The sequence below is a fragment of the Sinocyclocheilus rhinocerous genome, unplaced genomic scaffold, assembly GCF_001515625.1.
Source record: "Sinocyclocheilus rhinocerous isolate Xijiao unplaced genomic scaffold, SAMN03320098_v1.1 scaffold688, whole genome shotgun sequence".
NCBI classification, from domain to species: Eukaryota; Metazoa; Chordata; class Actinopteri; order Cypriniformes; family Cyprinidae; genus Sinocyclocheilus; species Sinocyclocheilus rhinocerous.
In genome coordinates this window covers 1,926,810-1,949,389 of record NW_015651641.1, presented here as the reverse complement: position 1 = coordinate 1,949,389, position 22,580 = coordinate 1,926,810, and the positions used below count along the sequence as shown (strand labels likewise).

Here is a 22,580-nt window from a genome sequence, read left to right as displayed (position 1 = left end):
TGAAACATCTTCAACAGACTCTTGACTAGTAAAGACTAAAAACGTCGTAAGGCGACGTAAAATCAGCCGCGTGAGCGGAATGGAAATGTCCACTTACACGTGAGGACATTATTAACATGATCCACAACTCACGAGAGCTATTCTCACAGTCCAGGCAATAATGATCCTGATGTTGAAGGTCTGGTCATTCCAACTATATCAGCATCTAGGCCTATATATTATTTAAACTTACAGTTATTACAAATGGAAATTATATTAGGCTAGTTATAGATTCCTTTTAACAACACTATTATTTGAACATAGAAATGGATTTGAAGTAATTTCATGATTTTTATTTGAGCTAATATTGTCATGCCACTGGGTGGTACACTAATTTCTAAAAACGGAAAATGTATTAGGAAATATTGTAGATGTTTCTTTTTTTTCCGGAAATTTTTTGACGTTTCGAACAGAACATTATCCTGAAAATACTGTATTAAATGGTAATCAGTTTATAGCTTTATTTTACTGTGTCCTCAATATAATTGATAAAACATGGGAATTATATTAGGCTAGTTTGTTCATTTGTTTTTGTTTTTTACCACATCAATATTTAAACATAGAAATGGATTTAAAGTAATTTCATGACTTATTTGAGTGGATATTGCCATTTTTGTAATGTTCCCGGGTGCTGCACTAATTGATAACTTGAAAAAGTGACAATTTATTAAGAAATATTGCCGGTATTTCTTCATTTTTTCTACATTTTCAAAATATTTTTAACAGAATATATTTCCCCGAGAATATTGTATTAAGAGGTAATCAGTTTATAGTTTTATTTTACTCTGTCCTCAATATCAGTTATTAAACATGGAAATCATATTAGGCTAGTTAGTTTTCTTTTATCACAACAGTAACATTATTCGAACATGGATTTAAAGTCATTTCACTACTTTTCTTTGAATGCATATTGCCATTTTTGTCATGTCGCCGGTTGCTGCACTAATTTGAAACTTGAAAAACGGTTTATTTAGAATTATTGCCAGTATTTTTTTCCACATTGATGAAGTGTTTCGAACAGAACATATTTTCATGAGAATATCGTTTTAATTGGTAATCAATGGATATTTTTATGTTACTGTGTCTTCAATATTACTTTTCATGTTTGTTTGTTTTTTTACAAATTTTTAACAAAATCCAATTACATAATCCTTCAGGAAGTGACATCATTTTAGTAGGAAAATAACAGCACCACCATCAGTGAAGTATTAGCAATTGATTTGATTAATTTTGTGATATTATTTGGTTTGTCACAAAAATCCAGTATTAATTGTGTGTGTGTTTGAGTAAAGAGAAAACAAAATGCACAGAGAAGATTATCACATTTAATAATACTTGGCAAACACTTGGTGAGGCATTGTGGGAGGAAAATAACACCCATAATTTAATCAAAGATACAGATTGACAGAAATTGTACTTGTATGACTTAAAGTACTATAATAATACGTACATAATTTGTATTTTATTTTAATGTCATATTTTTCTCATATTCTATTAGTTACAACAATAGAAGTGTCAATATGCTCAAAATACACATCTAAAGTGCACTTAAGTCATTGGCCATGCAGCAAATAAAGTGTCAAGAACATTTCAAAAGCACTTGAAAATGACCACCGGCCTTCTGAAACAAGACTTACAGGCGTCTTAGAGGCCTCAAGGGCCCATCTATCCCTGAGTGAGAGGTTTGATTGGACCTAATCTCTCTTAGTGCAGTTCTAAGGTCAGTACGATGGACTTCAGATCCTGAACAAAATGAGAGAAACCAAAAACTATTCAAGCTGTCATATTTCACCCTAGAAGCAAAAGCAGGCGACATTTCTATTCTGTAGGAGACGAATGAGACATTTTCGAGGCTTTGTTTTTCTTTCTGAACTCTTATATATAGTAAAAGTGCCCTCGTCTATATTTTTAAACAAACAATAAATCTGGGTTACGTATAATTCCGCATTAAATCTCATGTCCTTATAAGCCTGATGTCTCAGTGCTGGAGCGCATTCAAAACAGGGAGTAGCAGTACCTTAAAAAGCCATCCGCATATATACACACACACACATTCACACAATCTCTGAGCATAGACTGAGGTTAGTGCATGTGTAATCTCAGTGGAATGCACTGTTTCAGAGCCCCAGCTGTACCCGAGCGCAAAACACTTAGGTTATAATCCTCATCCACTGCATGCGTGTACATATGAAACAGAGAAGAGCATAAGTACATAATAGACTGATCTTTGGTAGAAGCTTCAGGTCAGGTCACGTGTGCGCGATGTTGTGTGCATGTTATAGTCTTTTGGTTATTTAGAGTGAAAACACTCAAAATGCGAAGGTTTCTATGGCATCTTCTTTTTAGTCTTGACAAGGCCTTTCTCTACTAGGCAGCGGTAAAACTCCTGGATATACGTGTACACACACTTCCAGTCTGGCTCTCGCATCCGCATCAAGTCATCAACGTCCAGCAGGGGAGGACAGTCAGCTAGCCTCCTACACGCATAAAGACATTTAAGCTTATTTTTAGGACCATTATGGGTTGTTGTTGTTTTTTGACTTAAGCACATTTTTGTTCCAAAATACCTAAAACACATTTCCTCCACTTACCACACATTTCTCATTAGAATAATGGTAGAAAATAGTGATGTCTTAAAGGGGTCATACGATGCTTTTTTAAAGATCATTATTTGGTGTATTTGGTGTAACAGAATATGTTGACATGCTTTAATGTTCAAAAAACACATAATTTTTCAAATACTGTACATTATTGTAGGTCCTCTACAAAGAGGAAGGAAAACTTGAAATCGCATCATATGACCCCTTTAACTACATTATAAAATTGTAAATAGAGTTGTTATGCTGTCTTTAATTTATGCTGATTTAATTGAAAAAAAAGTGCCTGGATGAAAAGAGAAAAGATGAGCCATTTAAATTAAAATTAATTAGAAAAAATAATAATACATTATAATTTAATTATAATAATAAAATTAATTGTATGAATTATTAATATATTGAACAATTGAATATATTACAATTATTACTATTATAATAATAAATGATATATTATATACATTATATTAATTATTTATGATAATGAAAATGCTATTTCTTTCTTTTTCAGGGGAAGGATGGCCCAAACATTTCACACACAAGACATGCAAAGGTGGATGCAATAAATAGTGTCAAGTCTCACTCTGCAGTCTTGAATGCCTTCTCAAAGTTGGCCCTGCGATCATAGGGGTCAAGAGTGCAATATTCAAAGCTCTCTGGGAAGAACCTGTGTACCAGGGCACAAAACGCCAGACCGTCTGCCCAGCTAGACGAGAAATTTTGGATGTTCACACCCTAAACATAGAAACAAGTATAAGAGGGAGAATCACAACAAAGCTGTGAAGAAAAATAAATAAATAAAAAGTGTGTTTTGCTTAAAACAAAGCCCATTTTAGGACCATTAGGTTTTTTGCATTGTTTAAATGATAAAAGACACCCACCACCACACACCTAACTTACAAATTTGCAAATAAAAAAAGCCTGTATACCTACAGTATTTGTTCAATTTATGCTGATTTACACAAAAATAAAATAAAAATAAAATACGAAAAAATAAGAAAATACAAAAAAAAAAATGTGCAAAAAAATGTTTTGGTTGTAATAAAGGGAATCAAAATTGCATTCACATAAATTAAATGTTAATCGGGATGCATTACAGTAATGACTATAAGTGGGAAATGTTCTTATGTTTCATAAAAGTAATGTCATAATGCCAAAAATCTTTATAGTCATAAAAATAGGTTTGGTTCTCTTTATGTTAAAGTGTAATTTCTTATTTTTTTCTTTTGATTTTGGGGTGAAATGTGACCTGGACATCTCTGTGCGATTCACACAAGGAGGCTAGCAGAGCCTGAGACATATAGCAAAACAGAAACTGTTTGATTTTATCTTATTTTGTCTCTTCAGGCGCACCTCATATGGTTCAGTCTTGACTCTGCACCAGTCCAGCAGCATCTGTTTGACATCTTTGGTATTTGGGCCCCCGACCGCCGAGCCGCCTGGCACTTTAACCCTGGCTACATGGGACTGAGCTGGGCTTTAGGAGGAAAATAACACTATCAGTTAACGGGATACGTCCCATGCTGTCGTCCTGTCAGGACTCTGGGAATGACTCACCTGCCCACAGCTTTTGGAGAGGAAGTAGAGGTTGGTGGAGAAAATGTTTTTGCCTGAGCCATCCCTGTACCAAAGTGAAGTAAAAAGAGATAGGGAAGGTTATCAAAGCCTTGCAGATTGAAGCGCAGGTACATAGTGTTCAGATCCTCATGAATGATGGTCACTCACTGTGTGCTTTGTACTGAGCGCCGCTCGGACCATTAGTGGGTTTCTGGTCCTTATTCAGTCCAGCAGCTGTCTTTCCTCCACCACCCTGCTGACGCAGGGTCTCCATCCGGGCCACCCGCTCCCTATCACGCCGCTCTGACAGAAAGAGAGGGGTTTAACTCAAAAAACAGTAAATAAAAAAATAATAATAATAAAAGTTAACAAATACACAGTAGAAGTTCATTTTATTGACTTCCTTTGGTTGTTTGTGTAATAGTAAGGATTCTTAAAGGCGGAATCTCATGAAACCTGTGAAGAACATGTCTGGCTTATTTTCACACACTACTGTTCAAATGTTTGGGGACAGTAATTTTTTTTTAAACAAAGTGAATACTTTTATTCAGCAAAAGTTGACAAAAAAAGTGAAAAAAAGTTGTCAAATGTGACAGTAAAGACATTTATAATGTTACAAAAGATTTCTATTTTAAATAATGCTGTTTTTATTCACTTTCTATTCATTTAAGATTCCTGAAAAAAAAAGATTGCTTCTACAAAATTATGAAGCAACACAGTTAACATTGATAATAATCAGAAATGTGACCCTGGACCACAAAACCAGTCTTAAGTGTCAATTTAAAAGTCATTAATTATTAGTGACAAAAATAAATAAGCTTTCCATTGATATATGGTTTGTTAGGATCGGACAATATTTGGCCGAGATACAACTATTTGAAAATCTGGAATCTGAGGGTGCAAAAAAAATCAAAATATTGAGAAAATCACCTTTAAAGTTGTCCAAATGAAGTTCTTAGCAATGCATATTACTAATGAAAAATTAAGTTTTGATATATTTATGGTAGGAAATTTACAAACTATCTTCATGGAACATGATCTTTACTTAATATCCTAATGATTTTTGTCATAAAAGAAAAATCGATAATTTTGACCCATACAATGTTTTTTTGGCTATTGCTACAAATATACCCCAGCGACTTAAGACTGGTTTTGTGCTCCAGGGTCACATATACTGAATATGTGACATCAGTGACATGACCCAGTCCTCACCCCTCTTTCTCTTCAGCAGTTCTCTCATGGCAGCGCGGATCATTTTCCTCTCCTCAAAATCCACAGCCTTATCTAGCTAGTACATGCAATAAACAGAAGGGAAACACTTTTCTAAATATGGTTAAGACGAACTATGATAACAATCCCGCTCCGCCAGCAGTGCCATGCCTCTTACCATATTATTGAGGATCTCTTCATCCTCTATAGCTGCCAGCTGTTCGACTGTCAGGGGACCTGTCGTATCAGGATGCTCTTTGGTACCTGCCTCTAATGTTCCCTTCTCACCCTCCATCTTCAGTGACAGCTGGGACAGAAGGAGGAACAGGAGGTGTTGATGGAGCCAGGTTACGAGATGTGTGCGTGGGAATGAGGGAGTACGGAAAGGAAAATGGAGGGAAAGAGATTCTAGCTGAATGCTTTGTGCGAGAGCTACTAGTACAGAGATATTTTGAAACCCCAAGATGCTTGTTTGAAGCTACAAATCGCTAGTCTAATTAGTCACAGCCAAATTACTGGTTTGAGCGGCTTCTGAACAAACAGGTTACATAAAAAAATATTTGCGTGGTTGTTTTTTCACATTGTCAAGCTGCTTTAAAAGCCACACATAATGATGACTGTTTGCATCCATTTATGCAGAAAAAAGGACATCCGAATGGCAATATCCAAATATTAATCTCAACATAAACAGAAACCATGTTGGTTGGCATTGACATTAGCCAATGCTTTAGGATGTGTCTCGCACCTTCTGCCCATAGTCCTGTAAACAACTGAGACTCAAAGGCAAAGACATCTGTGGAATAACATGCTTCATGAGTGGAGAATATTTCCCATATTTGCAAATCTTTCCTTCCACTCGCATTTTCATCATCAGTTTTGTGTCTTCTTACAAAAGTTTGGCATTTGTTCAAGAAACTATGTTTGTTCTTAAAACTCACAATTATTGCATTCCTCCGAAAACCTTTGCATCCGCTCACCAAAAGTACAGAGCCCCATACATGACATGTGAAAAGTAAATAAATAAATAAATAATGGCCACAAATTAAGAATTAGTTCCCACAATTTATTAATTAGTTCCTTTGTTTTAGGTATATCATGGCCATGTTGTACTAATTTGATCCCACAATTTATTAATCAGTTCCATCATTTTAGTTAAATTGTGGCCACAATTCAACTAAATTAACACAGGAACAATATAGTACAATTTGGCCACACTAAAGTTTTGCATTCCCCCAAACTCTGTGTTCACTCACAAAAGCATCAAAATATAGTTTATTTGCTCCCTATTTATGTTACCAGTTTTGCGTTCTTTTGCGAATGAATGCAGCATTTCTTGGGGGAATGCAGAGCATTGAAATAGAATTTTAATACAATTCCCCTTAGTGGATCATGTTCATAGTTAATGCAATAAACTACACTGATAGGACACCTGTGTTGACCAGTGGATTAAAAGTCAATGCAAAAGTGGCTCAGAAAATTGAATTCAATCCTGAGAAATGCTCTGTCAGCATTTGAGCACAGATGCCTCAAGCGTCCAGATACACTTTAGTGCTGCTGTATGTTAGTATCTGTTGGGTACACTGTGTGGGCTGAGGCTAGCAGAATAAGTAATGTTGTTTCTGCATCCCATGATACAGTTTTACCCTAATAACACATAATAATGTCATCGGAATTTATATAACCGCTCAAAAAAATTTGCTCTTACACTGGTCTAATAGCTGTTATGTAATCACACAATCATTACACTGAAAGATAGATGGAAATTCATTAGAAAAAGTTCTTGTAAAATCTCGCAAAATGACAAACAGAAAGATGAAGCTCACCGATCTCACTGCAGCTGTCCGAGAGGAAAGGTCTTGCAGTCTGATCTGTGTGATCACTTACGCTCAACTCAACTCAGATGCTGGAGTGACTTGAGTTTTTCAGAGCCACCGTGAGAGCCCTCCCACCCGACCCTCATCACCCTCTTCTGAAGGGACCAGGAAAAAAAATGTGGAAAGAGCAGAACGGGACATTAAGTATTAGTGACATATTTGGCACTGCTTGTCCTGATCTTTCCCTACTGTCAGTTTTTACTCACAAGATCACACTGCGTCATCATTTTATCTAAACACTGTCACTTTCAGAAGTGGCATCAGAGTATTTATACATTTGAAAACCGGAGGAAAGAAAACATTGAGATAAACGGTTCTCCCCCAGCATGTTGTGTGTTGACAATGATTGTATAAGCAGGTGGCCTGGCTCTATGCAGAACTAAACGGTGAACGAGTGGACAGACGGAGAACACTGCCTTATTAAGGCATAAGAATGATGTTGCCTAGCAGCACCTCCATGTTTACACAGATCAGACTCATCTTTTTCTCCTATGCAGACATAAACACGTACGTCGCGGTATTTATCTACAAAAGCAGGGGCCAGAAATGTCATTGGCACATGTAAATTTTCATGTTCACACCATTACAGTATGATGGAGGCGTTCTGTGTGTGTAATGATAAAGGAGTGTTTGGCTCCACCTAGTGGTGGCTGATGGGTATCGCGGTCATTTGCTGGCAGAGGTGAGCTAGCATGACACATGGAAAGAGTGAGGGTGAAGGAAACCTTGACTTAGACTGGATGTTCAGTGAGTCATTGTGATTAATGTGGCATATTAAAGATACAAAAGATGGTGCTGTTATAGTGACAGAGTCATGCAAAGGCACTTACAATGTAATGTTTCATAACTTTCAACATGCTAGTTTTGCTAAACTGTGCAGCGTTATGTTGTGACACCAACAAAGTTGTACATTTGTAGATAGCTTTACACAGAAAAGGTTGGTAATTGATATTTTCACGCTAAAATTATAAATTTAACATGCATATTGTTTACATCTTGTGGCTATAATATCGAAAGTCGATGTTTTAATGGCCCCTTTCACTTCCATTTTAAGTTCCTCACAGTATTTTTTATTTTTAAAGACAGGAAAACAAAATCTCAGACCATACTAGACCACTATCATCCTAGCATGTTTTAACACATTTATAACATGTTTTAGCATATTTCTAATGTTTTAACATGCTACTAGCATTTTTTTAACACATTGCTAACATATTTTAACATTTTAGCATGTTTTAACATATTTCTAACATTTCAACACATTGCTAACATGTTTTAACATGTTATAGTATGATTTACCATGTTGCTAGAATGTTTTAACATGTTTATAGTTTGATATATGTTGCTAGCATGTTTCTAGCATGCTTTAACATGTTTATAGTTTGATTTAATATGTTGCTAGCATACTTTAGCATGTTTATAGCATGTTTTAACATATTTCTGTTTTAACACGTTGCTAACATGTTTTAACATGTCTGTAGTATGTTTTAACACATTACTAGCATGTTTTGGCATGTTGTTAGCATCATTTTACACATACATAAGTTTTAGCATGTTACTAACATATTTCTAACCAGGTTTAGCATACTGCTAGATAGTACTAAAATGGCATACTGCTATACTGACATGTGTGACAGCAGAAGGCATGAGACTGTGTGTTTTTGTACCAGTATATTAACAGCTTTTCATGATTGTAAAATACATAAATATAATAAAATAAGCATTTACATCTGATATTTTGCTGACATCAGAAACCATATATACACAGGAGCCATACAGTTATGCAAATCATCAGTGCAATTTTGTGCTGCAATCAATAAAAGACATATCAAAACTGTCAGACTGTCACTCAGTGTTGAGATCTCAGCATTCGAAACTTCATCCGGTACATTAGTGAGCCAGTAAAATGTCAACAAATTCTTCACAGGAATAAGCAATAATCTGAGGTATTTATCTGACAACCCTCACCTCATGTTTGACGGTGAAAAAGTATCAGAAACTTTGCTTTCATTGTTGATAAGTATTTTTTATACTACCGTAATTGCAGTTGACCGCTGTACTTGTGACGAACATTACACAGTATGAATACGCAGTGCCACGTTCAGTGATAAGGTGCGGTCACATTAGCGAAATTTAACTAAAAACTAAAAAAAGTCCATTGGCTACTGTCAACAGTTTAGCAATGTATGAAGCACAGTTTACCCAGAGGTCACCCTTTAAACAAATCAGCTTTCTGTTGGTCAATGAGGAGAATTTGCATGAAGAACATGTGGGGAAATGTTACGACCTTATGCGAATCAATTCCGGTGGTCAACAGTAAATGTGACTGGACCTATAGACTGGTGTATCAGCTAGGCTATTTAATGGGCCATTTTGAAATTATTGCCATAGCATAGACCAGGGGTCACCCAACCTGATCCTGGAGGGCCGGTGTCCTGCAGAGTTTAGCTCCAACTTGCCTCAACACACCTGCCTGCAAGTTTCAAGTATACCTAGTAAGACCTTGATTAGCTGTTTCAGGTGTGTTTAATTAGGGTTGGAGCTAAACTCTGCAGGACACTGGCCCTCCAGGACCGTGACTGGTGACCCCTGGCATAGACCATTAATTATGCCTGTATAGCCGATTAATAGAAGTGTTAGCGCCCCCTTGTGTAAATTTAAAAACATACCACCCTTAACAATGGATAACACACCAAATAAATTGATCGATCATAGATTGATCTTGTACAATGCTTTTCCTATGATGCTGTTGTAGTAAGTGCAACTGCTGAAGCATCGATGCACAGTTGAGACCTTAATAAATAAAGCTTAAAAGGCTGTGATTCCTTATGAAATCAGCCCTCAGGTAGGCACACTTGAATCAGTGTAGGCTTTTATCGTGGCTCCATAAGTTGTACAATGCTTTTCCTATGATGCTGTTGTAGTAAGTGCAACTGCTGAAGCATCGATGCACAGTTGAGACCTTAATAAATAAAGCTTAAAAGGCTGGCGATTCCTTATGAAATCAGCCCTCAGGTAGGCACACTTGAATCAGTGTAGGCTTTTATCGTGGCTCCATAAAACTGCCTACACTTTAACACCCACTAAGATACATTCACATCCTCATTCATTTCCAGTTAGCCAAATCTAAGAACCCAAAAATGGCTTGAGTGAGTTGTTATGATGACATACTAAACCCCAGCATGCTGGGAAACAGGCAAACTGCCTGATATTTGCATCTAATGCACTTCAATTCAGTTAAAAGCAAAGTCATAGTAGCCTAATAATATGCTTTCTATCCAGCAGATGGCAACAAAACTCTGAGGGAATGACCTTGATATGTACCTTGGTCTAGAACCTCTGTTAGTGTCTTTTAATTTTTTTGTAACAGCATCAAAACGCACAAATCACTGTCCAGCAGGCGTCAATAAATCAACAGAACAAATCAATCAAGAAATTAATGAAAAAACATGAGCACCCACTCAGAGGAGACGAGCAAGAGCAAGGAGGCCTTTAGTGGAGGATTTAAAGAGGACAATGAATATCATTTAGATTTTTCCTAAGAGATCATAGTGTGCTAAAGATGTATGATACTCCTTAGAGAAACCTATTAATAATTACCTGCACTGAGAATTACATAAGAGGCACCAGTTTAAACCTGCCTGCCTATGATGGAACATGATTTTATTCATAACATTATTAAAAAAAAAAAAATAATGTTCTCAGCTGTTAGTTTGGGTGAATCTCACTCAAGCTTGTCTGGAACAGGCCCGGTCATATTTCACTTCAAAAAACCAAACAATCTTGGAGAGAAAATTTCCTAGTTCTCATTGCTGCAATGTGAAAAAAAGTCAATTCCGTAATGCAAAAAAACCCCAAAACATTCAGATGCATTGCAGTAATGACATAAGAAGAAAAAAATATTTGTATTAATTTGAGGAAGAATATTAGCTGACTATTTCTACTAAACCAGACAGGTATAAAACAAATTTCTGAATAGCGCACCAAGCTGAATAAAAGTGAACCCAAGCGAGGAGCCAGTATTCGTGCTCGTCTCCATTATGTAAACATAACCAAGATGAAAACTGATAGTGCTGTAACAAACACAGCATACTTGTTTAAACGTGGCATCCTACAGTAAGCTGCCTTAAAACTACCGTCCCATATCACCAAATCAAGACGGCTGAGTTACAGTATCTAAAAATACATTATTCCTATGTATTTTTGTGTGTGTCCATCTCTAGTATTCAAAAAGTGCGAACAAGTCCATTAACAGCTATGCTGCCCGTTAAAGAGGACCAGAGCAAACGGAGCAGTTGTATTTCACAGTGCATTAGATAGACACAGTCACAGAATGAATATGGCAGGATATTGGAGATCTTCCCGCTGCTCTTGCAGGAGGTTTCACACACTTATAAGTGTGTGTTGGCAAAAACAGAGATAATAAAATCCAAACAAACTGTTGCGGTCAGCACCTGCTAAAAAAAGGTCTGTGCTCAGTCATTCAGTCAGTCTCTGGTAGATGGTGCTTCTCCATTGGAAGGATGACTGCAATTAAATATATTGGCACAGTGAGGAGGTACTGGGGAAAACTACACCTCCAGTACCATCATCACTGCCAACCAGGACACCTCGTATCTAATCAGACTCCATATTAAACCAGCTAACACTGGATGATGCTCAGTCTTCTGTTCCAAAACCTAGTCAACTGCCTATGTAGGCTGCATTATCATAGACCCACTCCCAGTGTGAAGGCTGATCCATCTTCATCTAAGCTTCCTAGTATCAGAATTACACATATCCTTTATGATACATACTGCACTGTGATGAGCTCAGTCAAAATAGTGGACAAAACAGGCAAACATTGAATGTAAATATACTTCTGATTCATTCAGGACTGAAATGTAATCAATGAAATAGGCCAATCTAATTAAAAATACACTATTTTATCCACTATTGGTGTGCTCTGTATTTTATGCTTATTAGAATATTACAGTGTTAGCTTAGCAACATGCTAATGCCAAACTTTAAGCCCAAAGTATACTTTGGTTTGTATGTGCGCAGACAGATTTTTCTAATCGCACATGCTCTGTACAATCAACTCACATGTGAGTCTTTTTTTATTTTTCTGCACTAATTAGTTTGTCCACAAGGTGGCAACTTTAAAGTAAAAAAAACAAAAAAAAAACAGTGAACACACTGGACTCAGTAACAACAATAGACGGCCACGTTGACGAAAGCTTGTGTTAAGGGATGATAAGAGATACACGCAATTCTAGTTTAAACATGAGCAAAACTATTTATCACCCATAACTTCTGGAAGCAAACGGCGCAGACACTAGACAAAGTTGAAATTTTTGTAGTGGCCACGTGTCGAGCGCTCAATATCAAATAAAGTATCATTTGAAGTGTTCAGCTGCACGCAAATTCTAGCGTTCAAGTCAAAAGCAATGTACACTTTGGGATTTAAAATCATTTGTGAGGTGAGTTTCTCGTGCGCTTTGGGTGAGGAGCGCTATTTGTATGACGAACAAAATTGCTGCCTTATGGACTTTGGTTATATGGTGTTTGGCTATAGACAGCAGCACTGCAGCTCACTAGGTTTTGGAACACAGCCTTTTAGTCTCTTCATTCCGTTTTCTCATGGACCTGATTCTCTGTCCTCTCATTAGGTTCTTGAGCTGCTTCTGCAGATAATTCTTCTTCTGAACAAGGTTCTGGAGTCTCTGATATGCTCGAGTCATTCTCCTTAACACAAACCACGTCCTCTCCACTGCCACTGGTTGGTGTCCTGGCTCTCCGTGCGTCGATGTAAGCTACGATGATCTCTGAGTTCTGGTAGATGATCATGCCTGAGAGGGTGAGCGCAGCTCCAGCACAGCTTAGAGCCGTCAGCTCGTGCCCAAACAGCAGCTGGGACAGCAGCAGGTTCCCCACCACATTCAGGTTGCCCAGGATGTGCAGCGTGACAGCGGAGGTCAGGGTGATGACACAGCAGCTGGCCAGGTTGTAAAGCACTGAACCCAGGCAGCTGAGCAAGATGAAACCCCAGAGGTGGTGGTCATACTGGAAAGGGGACTGCAGCGTGGCCCAGTTCTCCAGAACCAGGGCGGCTATGGCCAGGATGCAGAAGCTGGGGATGGACATCAGATACAGTAGGAAGACAGCGTTGATCTTCTCCTCCTGGAGCAAGATGCCTGATAATTATACATATACAAAAGAAAGAGCGTGTCAGTTTAGCTATTATACCTCCATATGTAGTTGCTGACACATTTTGTAGCCATCTGGATTGTCATTTACCAAAGCACATGCTGAGCTATGGTGTGATGTAAACAACCTTAATCTCTGTGATGCAACGGTCACAACTAAAATAGGCCACTGAAACATAAAACCAACAGATGACCTACATAAGCCTACATGGAGTATCTCTCCTTTATATATATATATATATATATACATATGAATAAACATTTTTCTGAATGAAAAATGAGTAATGGGACTAATAGGCCTACTATGTTATCATTTGACGAAATGAGTCCAGATTATCTTTAATCAATGCACTGTAATTGCCACAACTCTTCCATGGCATGGGACCAAAAAGATTTTCATTGTATTTTGTGTATTTTACACAACAGTCTAGTAAAATGTGCGCAACACTATGACTTATACTGGACTAAGATGGAATGAAGATAATACAGATTTGTTGGGATGGATGGCTGAAATGTGTTAAAGGTTTGACAACTTAATATCTCTGAATATCTCTGGGGGCTGTAAATTGTATAATGCATTTATAGACATTATTAAACATCTATGTAATTTAGTTAATTCAGCTTAAAGAATATTTTTCTGCATTTTTATTCTATTCATTTTACATTAATTATACTTTAATTCTACATCATCTAAACGTCTACATTAAATTTGTAATAATTTTTGTTAATATACCCCCTCTGGTTTAAATTTTTTTTAAAACTAATAATAATAATAATAATAATAATAACATATGTTTGCCTATATATTTAAATTTATAGTTAATAAATTATTAAACATTTATTTTAGTTTTTATTTATTTTCTGTATTTTTACTGTTCACTGTATATGAATTACATTGTATTTCTACATTTAAATTTCTACATTAAGTTTTCAATGATGACATTATTGTTCACAAACCCCCCTTTAAAAATAATAATAATAATTATAGTAATATCACACCCTGACCAAGGATATATATTTGCCTTAATTTATTTATTTTTTTTACATTATTAGTAGTAGTAGCAGTAGTTAGTAGTGTTAATAATAATAAAAGGATTTGGCCTCGGCTCCTTCTTTGTTTCCTAATATTGACCCATCATAGCTGTACTGTACACATCAACAAACAACGCTGATGTTGTTAAAAACTAGGCACTGCCCATTTAGATTGCATGCAAACTGCAGGATATGTTATGTAATTCTACAATGACTAAATAATTTTCTTTGACACACATAGCATTGAATAACATCAGCATACACGGCTGCAGCTGTATGTGACGAGATATGTAGTCATAAAAAGACTAACTGTGTACAAAACAGGTTCTGTCAGTTCTGCCACAGACTCTTGCCCTCAGTCCGGTCTCACTCCTTGATGTTCTTAGGGCCAGTCACCTACATAATTACTCTAAGGAGGAGGTCACTTAAACTAATGGAGCTCAGCTGACTCTCATTTTGAGAAATCAAAAACAGTCAAGAGTCCAATCCCTATCCGTTACTGTGAGGTCATTTGCTGCTTGGGAAATCGGGTTAGAGAAGAACAACAGCAGCAGCGCTCATGGGCGAGTGTCTGGAACGGGATGTGCCAGCTGTTGGCAGACAGGACCTTCTCCACTCTGACTCAGACACACACTAGGAAGTTACATAAATAATGACCAAGAGAATGTGAACTAGCCGAATGGAGACAAAAATAGGCTCTGCTCTCAGGAACATTTGGTTAAGAATATTTTCATATGTCACTAAAACAGCCGGTGGCTTTTTGAATAATGATTAAGTTAGATACAGATTCAAATTCCTTTCTACTGTGTACACATGTTTTATTGTCAAAGTGATCAGAAAAACGCTCTGCAACTATGAGAAAGCGCACTAGAAGGCATCCGACTCTCGAACGAATCGTTATTTTTGGTGATTCGTTCAAAACGATTCAAAGGGCGTTAAGAATCACTTGACTTGTTTAGGAATCTAAACTGTTCCACGCCTTAATTTGACCTTTATTCATTTCTATGACAATACTTTGACTTTTCCCGTTCGTGGTCACTGCATCGATTTTTTTTCTTCTTTTTCAAAAAATAAATAAATAAATAATTCTACAAAAAGCTGTTTATAGCCAATAAAATATTTTAAAGCTGAACATGAGAATGAATCTATCAATTACTTTGACATTTACAGTTAAAATTCCCAATTATTTCCATGACTGTGAAAACCCTGAATCTATATTACTAAATCGAAAACAATGTAATAGCATTTACTGCAAAAAAAAAAAAAAAAATAAAAAAAATTAAAAAAAAAAAAAAAAAAAAAAAAAAGTATTGGAACCACTGATCTATATATAATGACGTTCTCTATTATAGATAAGTGATTGGAACACATTTGAGTGAACCATTCATTAAATCGAATTGTTCGAACGAACCGGTTCGCTTAAATGATTCCAACATTCTCAACGCTTTATTGAAGCACCCTTTTCCTCTTTTGTGTGTGTGTTGTGTGTGTGTGTGTGTGTGTGTGTGTGTGTGTATATATATATATATATATATATATATATATTACTGTATTGTATATTATTCGTTGTACTCTAGAACTGGCTTGTTATATTTTTTGTTCTCCTTGTTTTTTTAATTGAATATTTCTCATTGTACCCTGCTTGTATATGGCATTAATAATGATTTAAAAATAAACTTACTTTGTTGAATGGTTTTTACGCCTCTTAACATAGTGGCGGCGAACACAAACAGGCAGCCGGTCTGGTCGAACTGGACCTCCCCCATAATGCTGAACGACGCCCCGAGGCAGATGGGCATCATCGCGGTGTACTTCAGGAAGTGGTGCTGCTTTCCCAGAATCAGCGTGGAAATCGCCAGCGTGAACAGCGGCGTTGTGGTGTAGATCATCTGCGCGAACGAAAGCTGCACATAATTGAGTCCCACGTTGCCAAACGCGATACTGGCACAGAATGTCAAACTCAGTAGGAATACTTTGCATTTGGCGCTGGTGGTTAAATCCTGCTCGCAGACGCCTCTGTGCCGGATCACCCTGCACTTAATCAGTCCGTAGTCCACTACTATCGCCGTCAGCATGTGGAGGGCTGACAGAAGCAGCGGGTATCTGAAATTGTACACGGAGAATATCCATTTGTTGAGACTGGATATAGTGGTGCCCGTCACCAGCCACACGGACACAGCGAACATGAGGTGCAGCATTTCTGGCGGCTGCCTGCCCCGCTTCCCGGCGTCCCGGGTCTCCTCGCACTTGGTGGAGAGGCCATCGGTGCTGATCATGTTCGCTTCATCTTCGCACCTGCAGGGAAAACACATCTTAAGTTCGCAACGTAAATACATCACTCATGTCCGCGAATCAAAAAACGTATTAAACGAGTTAATGATTAATTCAGTCTGTGTTGAAGCAACTGAAGCCGAGTGTGACTTCTTGCCTGTTTCAACCTGCTATAGCAACCGTGTGTTTTGGAAGCGGACAGAAACAACATTCCGGCTTGTCTACACGTGTTATTGTGTGAGGCGGGTCTGGTTTGTGACGTAAGGCTCCGGCGAGCGAATCGGTTCATTTGAACGGATCTTCGCTGATTCTTTCACTGTCTCGAAATAGCATCTTAATATGACATAAATGGTGAGAATAATATGCTATGCACTGTTTAATGTAAGAAATGTACAAATAAATAAAAAAAGATGGAGATATATAATAAAAGGGTAAATAAAAAATTTGACAACTAAATAAAAATATATAGAAATTAATCAAAAGGATTTAAATGAGTAAATAAATAAAGGCATAAATAAAATGCATAAATGCAGTACTATAACAGTATAATGGGTAGAAAACCATAATAATGTAATAGAAACGAAATATTTTCCAAATAATAGTCTCTCATTCACACTCTCTCTCTCTCTCTCAATATATATATATATTATAGAGGCTTACTTAATCCAGGATCCCGTGATGGGGTGCCCGAAACTGCAACGACTATCCAGCACAGCTAAACTAAATTTACCAAAAAATTACTTAGATTTTGTCAGTTAAAACTATATATTTATTATTATTTAAATCAATTTGTCTTATAAATATAATGCCTTTTAAATATTAGGATGGGGGTCCCTCGCATGAGGATGATCACATTTGGGGGTCCATGTAAAACATTGAAAACCCCAGACTTAGAGGGATAGTTCAACCAAAAATGAAAATTCTGTCATAATTTTCTTCTGTGGAAAATAAAAGAAGACAATTTGAAAAATGTCTCAATATTTTTTCAGACAATGGAAATCAATGGTAACCAAACCAATTTGGTTTCTGTCATTATTCAAAATATCTTATTTTATGTTCCGCAAACGAAAGAAAGTCATACTGGTTTGAAACGACATGAGTGATTTTTGGGTGAACTACCCCTTTAACGAACCAGCGAATGAATCATTTGATTCAAAAGATCCGAGTCACTGGAATGAATCCCCACCTCCACCACACAGACCGTAGGAAAATGTAATACGTCAGCGGACCAATCAGAAATCGGCTCATGTTGCGCTGCCGGTTTTGGATTGGCCGCTCCTAGTTTATTCAAAATACTGTATTAAAATGGTTCGATGTAAGAAAATGCTAAACAAATTGCGGACTTTGTTGGTTAAAGAGTCGGGATAGCGAGTCCCTCAAGGTTTTTGTTGCTGACTTCACTGCTGTCGGTGTGTTTTACACTGACAGTCACAGCACAGCAAATGGTCGCTCTGTTGTCCATTATAGAGGCGTATTTCATCCGGAATCCCGTCATGGGGTGCCCGATACTGCGACTACTAACCAGCCCAGCTAAACTGACCAAAACCGACATAGATTTTGTCAGTTTTATGAGGCTTGCAATGGCCTCATAAATTGAGGCCGTACATATATGTGTATGTATGACGCTAGTCACCGCAGCATCAGTATATTTTATTTCCCGATTGTAAATGTAATTTCCATGGGGGTTGTTCAAGCCAAAACGTGTGCATAGTCTGTATATTTCTTATTATAGCATTATCCGTTGGGTAATACGACTGTCGGATCATATGAAGGATGCACTTGTCTTGATCAGCACATCTTAGTCACGTCCAGTGAATCATGAGAGCAAAACGTTTCCTTATAATGCTCATGAAGGACACTAGCAGACCTCACACGGGCGTTTAGCGGTCTAACAGAGGAAATCAACACATCGGTCCGCGTCAACATAGTGTAAGAGCATCTTAAACAGAGCAGATTTCAGCAGTACCATGTCCCGTGTGAGCAAATGCATTTCCCTTGTCCCTTACCTTATTCCCGCACTGCTGAAGCTAGATGCGTTTATTATATCCTGCGCGCAGATACCATCGGCCCTTTCGGTGAACGGGCAGTTGTTGCCAGAATAGCTTTCTAGCTGTGCAATACGTCCCCGCGAAGCGTCTATTCATTCACAGCGGCCGCTGCAAGGTGAGGTGACCCATCGCTTGCTGCTGGCACGTGGACAGTCAGTCGCTTTTACAAAATATGCTTCAACATCTAGAGAATGCTTGTTTGTTTGTTAAGTTAACAATTTTATCGTTTTCTATATATATTTCTATATAACCATATTCGTTTTACTTCTCCCTCATTTAGCCCAATTTAGCTTTTTTGGATGGTTATTAAAGGAATAGTTCACTCAAAAACGAAAATGTGCTAAAATTGTACTCACCCTCAGGTCATCCAAGATGCAGATGAGTTTGTTTCTTCATCAGAACAGATTTGGAGAAATGTAGCATTACATCACTTGCTCACCAATGGATCCTCTGCAGTGAATGGGTGCCGCCAGAATGAGTCCAAACAGCTGATAAAAACATCACAATAATCCACACCACTCCAGTCCATCAATTAATGACTTGTGAAGTGAAAAGCTGTGTTTGTAACAAATTCATCATTAAGACATTAAAGGGGTCATATGATGCTTTTTTAAAGATCATTATTTTGTGTATTTGGTGTAACAGAATATGTTGACATGCTTTAATGTTCAAAAAACACATTATTTTTCAAATACTGTACATTATTGTAGGTCCTCTATGCCCCGCCTCTCTCAAACGCTTCGTTTTCTACAAAGTCCCTCCTTCCACAAGTGCAGTCTGCTCTGATTGGCCAGCTGATCCAGCGCATTGTGATTGGCCGAACACCGCAAGCACTCGTCGGAAATGTAACGCCCCTTACCATAATCGCGAGCTTCATCTTTCAAAATAAATGTAAAGACAGTTAATAATGTCGTTAGTTTTACCATCAGTTCAAGCCCGAAAGGGGAACAGAACAAGAGTCGCGTCACAGACAGTGATGAAGCTGGTATGTGTTTGCAGTACACAAGCCACGGTTAAGACTGCACATTTGGGTGCATTATGCAAATATTTCCACATAGTGGGGTAGATATGTGGGGGCGTGTTAGAATGAGCCGTTTTAGGGGGGCGTGGCAGAGTCTTAACTTTGATAAAGAATATCTCTTTGGTTTTGAGACTTTAGTCTTTGCAACTTCAGGGATCTTATCTGTGCACAATCAGCTTGTAACACTCCAAAGAGAAAGGAAAACTTGAAATCGCATCATATGACCCCTTTAACTTCTAACAGTTGCTTTTGGCTAAAATATGAGTCCTCTATCCATAATATTGCTTGTTCCAGTGAAAATTTCATCTTGCCTGAATTAGGAGAGAAAAATGTACAGATCAAGCATCGTTTACAAGCAAAAAGTCCAAAGCAGTTCTAAACAAATATGTGGGTGGATTTTATGGACTTTTTTTTTTCTTTTTTTACTGGAGGAAGCAGATTTATATTTTGGCCAGAAGAGACAGTTTAACATTAAAAATGCCTTAATTGATTGATTCTTTGATTTGTTGCTTACAAACACTTAGCTTTTCATTTCACAAGTCATTAATTGATGAAATGGAGTGGTGTGTTTTATTGTGATGTTTTTATCAGCTGTTTGGACTATCACTCTGACGGCACCCATTCACTGCAGAGGATCCACTGGTGAGCAAGTGATGTAATGTTAAATTTCTCCAAATCTGTTCCGATGAAGAAACAAACTCATCTACATCTTGGATGGCCTGAAGGTGAGTAAATTTTCTGCAAATTTTCTCTTTGGAGTGAACTATTCCTTTAAATGCCTTCGAGTCCAGTTTGATGAGCAGTTTAACCTTGGATGAAGTACTGTACAGGTAAAGTACGGGTAAAATCTGCCCTTCTGAACCAGTGGATCAGGATTGTTCAGTGTGCAACAATAGTACCGTCACTATAAAGAGGATTAAGTGAGAATATTGTCACATATTTACTCTATAGTGTCGATGTGGAATAAAACATCCAGACGTTTTATCAATGTTAAATTAATAATTATTTGAGTGCAACTACAGCTGAACATGTCTGTTCATGAGATGAATGCAAAACATTGAGAGAAGATCATGTAAAAATAAATAATTAATTCACTTTCATATTCACTCGCATATTTTTGTTGCCAGGAGACTAAATTGCTGCTATAAGATTAAAACAATACTGTGTTGTGTTTTACCATGTAGCTTAAATGGTTAGTTCACCCAAAAAAGAAAATTAGCCCATAAATTACTCACCCTCAAGTCATCCTAGGTGTATATGACTTTCTTCTTTCAGACGAATCCAGTCGGAGTTATTTTAAAAATTGTCTTTGATCTTTCAAGCTGTTTAATGCCACTCAGCGGGTGTTGCATGCATCAGTCCAAAAGAAGTTAAATAAAAAGCGCCCATCCATAAAAAAAAAGTGTCTCACACGGCTCCGGGGGGTGAACAAAGGCCTCCTGTAGCGAATCAATGCATTTTTGTAAGAAAAATATCCATATTCAAAACATAATAATCACTTTAATGTAGCTTGCGCCAACAGTCCTACACGGAAGCAGCTCCGGGCTGATGATGTATGAGGTCAGCGTTGCGCATGCAACGTGTATAGGTGCGTATAGGTGAGTCTCGTGAAAACCAACGTTTGTTAACAGGGAAGGAAGCAAAGTTTCCTTACTTTAGCAAAGGAATACCAGTCTAAGAGAAAGGAAAACTTGAAATCGCATCATATGACCCCTTTTATTAAGGATGGGCGCTTTTTATTTAACTTTTTTTTTCGGCGAGTGAAAAATCGGGCTAAAATCGTGCAGTGTGAACTCGGCATAACCCTTTAAAGCAACTCTACATAGTTTTGTGTATTTTCACGACTTTGGCGCCCCCTACAATCAAGTGAGTGGAATTCACTGTCGTAAATATACCTCTATCGTAATTAGCCTACTGTACAGTAGATTCTAATGCAGGCTGTAAACCTGCATTTGTTGCTGCCTTTCACCAAACTTAGATACTCAAGGGAAAGAAACAAAAACCATTTGTCCTATTAGATCTTAGTGAAAGATGACTCAGAACGATTTTGAAACTGATATTTCAAGGTAAAAAAATACTGCATAGAGTTGCTTTAAAATGAGAAATTATGATCCAGAGCAAGTCCCAAGTACGTTGGCACCAACTTCTGGCCATGTTAAGAACTGAAATGCTTCAAAACAAACCAACAGACCTGGACCAACCATTGATAAACCTTGAAATATTGCACATGTAATTATTGTCAATATCCTTCTTTTAAATATGATACATTCAGATTATTTTAACAACCAAGACTGCAAATTTACATCATTATCTAGTGAAAAATTTAGAGAGATGAACTTCAGCAAGAGTCCTTGGAATGCAGCATCCTGAAGCACTGAAACTTTCAGCGTTACCATATCAGCATCATAATTATTCAATTTATCTAGTTATAATCGTCAGTTTTTTAAGGTTTCAATATGTCTGGTTAATACTGTGTACACTGGAAAGTGTCATTTTTGCAATGTTTCTGGAGCTGATCTCAAAACCTTCTTTGAGGGCACTTTCTTTTGGTTGAAAAACTCAAAACACAGACAGTAAATATCAGTCAGTCCTTTACATTATGAACAATGTACTTATATAGTTTTGACATGGTATACTCTCATTTTAAGTGTACATAACAGTGGTCTGCTAATTTTCTTAATGTTTTAATGCCAAATATGAGCCTTCAACCTCATTTTGGTTACAGTTTACGGTCAGTATTCCAGCTA

General features: G+C 37.3%; 2 protein-coding genes across 5 annotated transcripts; both read right to left on the bottom strand.

Annotated features, from left to right (window-relative positions):
• Positions 1 to 1,490: 1,490 nt before the first annotated feature.
• LOC107713360 (smoothelin-like) lies at positions 1,491 to 7,296 on the bottom strand. Its single transcript, XM_016518849.1, has 9 exons — positions 7,223 to 7,296; positions 6,338 to 6,360; positions 5,578 to 5,706; positions 5,403 to 5,478; positions 4,359 to 4,493; positions 4,191 to 4,254; positions 3,987 to 4,110; positions 3,217 to 3,368; positions 1,491 to 2,516 (listed from the first exon to the last, which is right to left on the bottom strand). Exons 3-9 carry the CDS (start codon positions 5,692 to 5,694, stop codon positions 2,366 to 2,368), a joined length of 819 nt encoding a protein of 272 aa, XP_016374335.1. The 5' UTR covers positions 5,695 to 5,706; positions 6,338 to 6,360; positions 7,223 to 7,296; the 3' UTR covers positions 1,491 to 2,365.
• Positions 7,297 to 10,180: 2,884 nt separating this feature from the next.
• On the bottom strand, positions 10,181 to 19,203 carry LOC107713359 (solute carrier family 35 member E4-like). 4 transcript variants are annotated; one of them, XM_016518845.1, is made up of 4 exons: positions 19,169 to 19,195; positions 18,771 to 18,947; positions 16,175 to 16,788; positions 10,181 to 13,449 (listed from the first exon to the last, which is right to left on the bottom strand). In XM_016518845.1, the coding sequence occupies exons 3-4, from the start codon at positions 16,767 to 16,769 to the stop codon at positions 12,881 to 12,883; spliced, it is 1,164 nt and encodes a 387-aa protein (XP_016374331.1). In that variant the 5' UTR covers positions 16,770 to 16,788; positions 18,771 to 18,947; positions 19,169 to 19,195; the 3' UTR covers positions 10,181 to 12,880. The 4 variants fall into 4 exon arrangements, with proteins under 4 accessions (XP_016374331.1, XP_016374332.1, XP_016374333.1 ...); XM_016518846.1 differs by lacking the exon at positions 18,771 to 18,947 and having other exon boundaries at positions 19,169 to 19,203; XM_016518847.1 differs by lacking the exons at positions 18,771 to 18,947; positions 19,169 to 19,195 and adding an exon at positions 16,922 to 16,994.
• Positions 19,204 to 22,580: the final 3,377 nt, after the last annotated feature.